Source organism: Phyllopteryx taeniolatus, chromosome 15 (genome assembly GCF_024500385.1).
Source record: "Phyllopteryx taeniolatus isolate TA_2022b chromosome 15, UOR_Ptae_1.2, whole genome shotgun sequence".
NCBI classification, from domain to species: Eukaryota; Metazoa; Chordata; class Actinopteri; order Syngnathiformes; family Syngnathidae; genus Phyllopteryx; species Phyllopteryx taeniolatus.
In genome coordinates, this window is record NC_084516.1 from 6,544,678 (window position 1) to 6,551,278 (window position 6,601).

The 6,601-nt window shown below is 41.9% G+C and overlaps 1 protein-coding gene across 1 annotated transcript; it reads right to left on the reverse strand.

Moving 5' to 3' along the window:
* Nucleotides 1–155: 155 nt before the first annotated feature.
* Nucleotides 156–6,058, reverse strand: hcar2 (hydroxycarboxylic acid receptor 2-). Its single transcript, XM_061798839.1, has 3 exons — nt 6,003–6,058; nt 5,501–5,687; nt 156–2,126 (listed from the first exon to the last, which is right to left on the reverse strand). The coding sequence occupies exon 3, from the start codon at nt 2,094–2,096 to the stop codon at nt 1,209–1,211; it is 888 nt and encodes a 295-aa protein (XP_061654823.1). The 5' UTR covers nt 2,097–2,126; nt 5,501–5,687; nt 6,003–6,058; the 3' UTR covers nt 156–1,208.
* Nucleotides 6,059–6,601: the final 543 nt, after the last annotated feature.

The window sequence follows — 6,601 nt, forward strand, 5'->3', positions numbered from 1 at the left end:
GCCAGGTGTGCTATTGTAGATGAGCTGACAGGTGGAGACCCTAAAAGTGAGTTAACCCCATCCTTCTATTCTTCCTTCCTTCCTTGTTTTCTTCCATTGTCCCTCCCTTCATTGCTAGCTTCCTCCCTTCTATCATCTTACTTTCCTTTCATACATCCTTGTATCCTTCCTTACCCCTGTCCATTTCATACATCCTTGTTTCCTTCTATCATTCATGCCTCCTTCCATACATCCTTCTTTCCTTCCCATCATTCCTAGATCCTTGTTTCCATCGTTCCTTCTTTCCTTTCTCCCTTTCATACATCCTTGTTTCTTTCCATCCTTCCTCGTCTATTATTCTTCCTTCCTTTCTCCTATTCATACATCTTTTATTTCTTTCTGTACTTCCTCCTTTCTATCATGTCCTTTCATTTCATAGATCCTTGTTACCTTCCTTCCTCTCATTTCTTCCTTTCATATCATTCATGTTTCCTTCCTTCCTCATTTCCTTCCTTACGTACCATACATCTTTATTTCTTTACATCCATCCACCCGTTTTACCTTCTGTACTTCCGCCTTCCCATCCATTATCCTTCCTTCCTTCCATCCTTTCATGCCATCCTTGCATCCTTCCTCCTTTCATTCCTTTCATACATCATTGTTTCTCTCTGTCCATCCTTCCCTCCTTTCATACAGTTCCATCCCTCCTTAAATAAATTCATTTGAAAAGTTTACAGTGTACCTACTTTTGGCCCGCGCTCTCCATATATTGCTTTTGGAATTTTGACTAGTACATTATCAGTTTTGTAACTTTGACCTCTCAGCGAGACTGAAATTTTACACTCACCAACTACGACACCGGGTGCATCATCTAATGAGATCCAATACAAGAGCTGTAGATAGACAGAAGATAACGGTCAATTTTGATTTGCCACTTTTACGGAGGTGTTCATTGAAAAAATGTGTTTGTGCCCTACATCGCACTAAGGGCTCTCATATCGATAAATGCGGTAATCAAAATATTAGAGCAAACTCTTGGTGAGATGCAGTGCTACGAACACAATAGTACAGATATGTTTAATTAAAACTTGTATGTCGATGCAATCAAAAAGTGTACACCGCTTAGTTGGCTATCTTTCATTTTTACGTGACAATCAAAGACCAAGGCTCTTGTATCGGATGTCAGTGGATTGTGCGAGTGTCTCTCAATTACGTTCACAATGTAGAAGCTACCGGAGGTGCGTGGTGTTGGCCTGGCAGCAGCCGGGACATGCCACCTTCTCCTTAGACAGGTAGAGCATGGGCTGGATGCTACTGCTGAAGTCCATCAGACCGAAGGCGACGTAGTGGATGTAACAACGGAAGACGTCAGGCGAGAAGTAGTGCTGGAAGGGGAAGAGCGCCACCGGCGGGAAGTAGTTGAAGACGATGATGGCGAGGATGATAAGCACCATCTTGAAGGCTCGCTTCTTCACTGGGTGCATCTCATCCCGGCCGGGCCCGGACTGGCGCAGCACCCACAGGATGGCGATGTTGCAGAACACCATGAAGGCAAAGGCGGCCAGGATCATGGTGGTGAAGACCTTCTCGAAGTTGACGATGTGGCCCACGGACTTGGCGGCGGCGTAGGCCAGCGTGACGAGCCACACCAGCGCGGCCAGGCCGGCCCGGTGTTGCCGGTCCTTGAGCTCGGTGAAGGTGATGGGGTGCACCACGGCCACGTAGCGGTCCAAGCAGATGCACGAGAGGAAGAGCGGCGACGAGTCCTTCATGCCGTAGAAGAAGCGCAATACGTACCAGGTGCTGCTGGTGGTGAGGAACACGATGTTGGCCAGCTCCAGCGGCGGGATGAGGCAGAAGAGCACGTCCAGAACAGCCAAGTGCAGGATGAAGATGTCCGACGTGGACGAGTCACCCTTGTTCTTGCGGATGAGCCACAGGACCATGATGTTGGCCGGGATGCCCAGGAACATGTTGATGAACTGCAGGCCCAGGTACCAGATGAGAACGGCTGGCATGTCGTGGCAGCCCTCGTACACCGTGAGCTCCCACGGCGTGGCGTTGACGGGCCGCTGAGAGATGAACAGCGCCGACGAGTTGAGGAAGAGGAAATCCATGGCGTAGAGAGGGCACAGGAAACCCGAGATCTATCACAGGGTAGAAGATTCAAATAATATAGACAAATAAGACACTAATAAAATAACAGCATTGTCTCATGCTGTGTTAAAAGACAAGCAATAAAAATGGGTTTTTAGGCACGTTTTAAAAAAATGGACAAGGACAGGGGTTGTCTAATGTGTACCAGGAGGTCATTCAGAATCAGAATCATCTTTATTTGCCAAGTATGTCCAAAACACACAAGGAATTTGTCTCCGGTAGTTGGAGCCGCTCTAGTACAACAGACAGTCAATTTACAGAACACTTTGGAGACAGAGACATTGACAAAAAACAATTGTGCAAAAAGATGCAGAGTCCTCTAGCACTTAGAGCAGTTCGAATGACTAATATTGCAATAGACCGGTGCAATGACCATTGTGCAAGGGGCGCTGAGACTTCAACGAGTGTATGCGGTTTAAAGTGACGAGTAGTGCGATAATCTGGGACAATGTTGGTCCATAGTTTAAGACCAGCAATAGGAAACGTCCTATCCCCTCTGAGCTTCCGCTTAGAGTTCGGTACCTGCGCTGAGACCTGAGCAACGGGCAGGAGTGTCACGGATAGAGTAGTTCAGAGATCATTTCAAGATTTAAAAATGAACAAAAGAATCTTAACATCAACTCTAAAGTGCAAAGACAGCCAACAGAGGGAGGCCAGAATAGAGATGACAGAATGTGCTCCCTCTTATGTGTTCCAGTTAAAAGCTTCAGGATAGATGATTGTTAGGTACAAGGTAGCTAGGTGGTTTGGTGGCTGGATAGATGAATTCCAATGATCTAATTTCAGACCTCTCGGCAGAAAAACATCTGGAACTCAGGAACGCGTGGATGATTTTAATTCATATTTCACTTTTACTGAGGCACCGTAGAGCCAATATTACTTCCCAAATACTTGAAAAAGTTGGTTTGGTAAAATATGGCACATTTAAAATGTGTTATTTATACAATGTACTGTATATTATTAATTTTAAATTATAGTAGTAGTAACAGTAGAGGTAGTAGTAGTCGTAGTAGTATTGTATATGTCCTATTCAATGACTGCTGAGCACAATTCGTTGCTTTATTATGGTGATCTACTAAACTGGCTCTTATCACCATTACACTGTTATTTCTTTTTAATCCTACTTCCTCCCCCTAATGCGCCGTCAATAAAACCCTCACCTGGCACACCACATTAATGATATCATCCACAACACATATTCATGTAGCTTACTGTATATGAGCAGGACTAAATAACAGTAAAGCTCAACGATAAAGGATGGACTTTTAGTAGCTAAATGTGCAAAAAAGTGCCATGAACTGTAAAGATATAGACAGTATGTGTGACCCATAGAGTACCTTTAGCACTCCTTTAGTCCTTAACATGAATTCATTAATATGTTCAAAGTGACTAAATGAAAAAGAATGATCATTGTGATGCTCCTCTTACTTTGAATGAATGTAATGAAGTGGTGCCCTTAGCCCCTCGCTCCTTCACTGACTGACCCTCAGTTTCCTCTTTGTAGTTATAGTGCAACTCGCCCGTGTGTGTGTGTGTGTGCTTGCAGTAGTACAACACCAATTCCAATGAAGTTGGGATGTTGTGTTAAACATAAATAAAAACAGAATACAATGATTTGCAAATCATGTTCGGCCTATATTTAATTGAATACACTACAAAGACAAGATATTTAATGTTCAAACTGATAAACTTTATTGTTTTTAGCAAAACCAACATTGAATGCCCGTGACCTTCGATCCCTCAGGCGGCACTGCATCAAAAATGGACATCAATGTGTAAATGATATCACCACATAGGCTCAGGAACACTTCAGAAAACCAATGTCAGTTAATACAGTTCGGCGCTGTATCCGTAAATCCAATTTGAAACTCTACAATGCAAAGCAAAAGCCATTTATCAACAACACCCAGAAATGCCGCCGGCTTCTCTGGGCCCGAGCTCATCTAAGATGGACTGATGAAAAGTGTTCTGTGGTCCGACGAGTCCACATTTCAAATAGTTTTTGGAAATTGTGGACGTCATGTCCTCCGGGCAAAAGAGGAAAAAAACCATCTGGACGGACTGTTATAGATGCAAAGTTCAAAAGCCAGCATCTGTGATGGTATGGGGCTGTGTTAGTGCCAATGGCATGGGTAACTTACACATCTATGAAGGCACCATTAATGCTGAAAGGTACATACAGGTTTTGGAGAAACATATGCTGCCATCCAAGCAACGTCTTTTTCATCGAGGCCCCTGCTTATTTCAGCAGGACAATGCCAAAGCACATTCTGCATCTGTTACAACAGCGTGGCTTCGTTGTAAAAGAGTGCGGGTACTAGACTGGCCTGCCTGCAGTCCAGACCTGTCTCCCATTGAAAATGTGTGGCACATTATGAAGCGTAAAATACGACAATGGAGACCCCGGACTGTTGAACAGCTGAAGCTGTACATCAAGCAAGAATGGGAAAGAATTCCACCTACAAAGCTTCAACAATTAGTGTCCCCAGTTCCCAAACGTTTATTGAATGTTGTTAAAAGAAAAGGTGATGTAACACAGTGGTAAACATGACCCTGTCCCAGCTTTTTTGGAATGTGTTGCAGCCATAAAATTCTAAGTTAGTGATTATTTGCTAAAAACAATAACGTTTATCAGTTTGAACATTAAATATCTTGTCTTTGTAGTGTATTCAATTAAAGATAGGTTGAACATGATTTGCAAATCATTGTATTCTGTTTTTATTTATGTTTAACACAATGTCCCAAATTCACTGGAATTGGGGTTGTAGCTGCATGGTGCTATATGAATTATTTGCGAGTATTCCTTTACAATGTACATCTGCTGTATAAACAACAAGTTAAACCAGAGGCAATATATTAATATCTCAGTGTGACGTCCACTATAAAATAAAAATAGACACACACTGTATGCATTTTATGATGTAACTGTCTTTGATAGCTGGCACTGACACACTCACGACTCGGTTTTAAGTGGGGGGTTGGAGTTTGAATCTTCAACATTAACATATATTACCAAATATTTATTCTGGGGGCTTGAGACACATTAGGACTAGCGACGCCACTGCTAAAAACTCAAATCACAAGCAACAATAATAAATAAGTAGTGAATTAGGATGAAACATTTTTAAAAATAAACCTTTAATTGAAAAATGAAAATGATTCTAATTATTAATTTTGAATTTTTGAATATAAATGTACAATTTGTAATAATTACAAAATCAAACAATCAAGCAGTAATAATAATTGTCCCTTTCAAGTGACTCAAGGATGCCTATTTATGAGTAGTTATTCCTATGTTAGAGTAGCTAAATGGGTTAATAGACTTACTTACATTCTATTAAGTATGCCAACAAAAGCCACTTACCTATTCAATAAATCGGTGAATCAAACTAAGTCTTCTGTATCCTGAGCTTGAGCCTTAAAATAAATGATTGGAAAAGTCCTTCTCGGAAGACACACCAACACTTGAGGGATCCTTTTCCCGTCCCGTCGTCCAATCAGAGTGTCAGGAACCAGCCGCCATGTCTCTTTGAGGCCCTTGTGCACACACCCTTGCAGAGAAATAATTTTTAAAAATCCACTAGTTTAAAGCAATGACACTTGGGTGAAAGTGTCGGAGGGAATCTGGTGGAAACAATGGCTAGTAAAAAGAATGAAGTGGCGGGGGTCGGTGAGGCAGACATGTTGTGGCAAGCCGTCATGCATTCAACACCGATTGGCAATGATGCAACCAAGCAATGCGGGGCCTGACGGAAAATTGACGGCAGTAAACAACTGATGCAACCGTGCACCGACTCGCTCATGATTCAATTTGCCGTAACACTTCGGAAAGTGTTACGCCAGGCTGACATGTTTTTTATGCTCACCGTTTACAACTCGGTGCTCATGGAATGACCTTCACCTGGTAATTAGCAGTGGTGGGTTCCAGGCTCCCAAAAAAACAAAACAGAATACTTTGGAATGTGTTAAAAATCAGAAAACATACAGTAATGACAATTAATTACTACTTGTTTCAGAATTATGCAGCATTTTTTTTTGCTTCGATTCAATGGACATTGTGCTGCTCCTTCCAGTGTGTGGGACTTGACCACCTGGTGGCAGTATAATACAGTTATATGGATATGCATGGAGCTGGAGATAAGCATATTACATATAGAGCGGCTCCAACTACCGGAGACAAATTCCTTGTGTGTTTTGGACATACTTGGCAAATAAAGATGATTCTGATTCTGATACATATATATATATACCTGTATTTTTATATTATCTGTTTACGTGTTGCTCCACCGTTTGTGTTCAAAAATCCGTTGCTAAAAGGGTTATAACAGTGCAACTCAGATGCTATTTGTTATTAGCATTAAGCTAAACAGACTATCTAAACTAAAGCAAATCTACCGTATGTGGTTGTTTTTAATACACAATGTGTAATTCTCTTTTCTTTATGTTTAGTTGGACAGTAAACCTC

Bases quoted from the DNA above. Each gene is read 5' to 3' on its own strand.
- hcar2 (XM_061798839.1), bottom strand. From the start codon at position 2,096: ATGGATTTCCTCTTCCTCAACTCGTCGGCGCTGTTCATCTCTCAGCGG.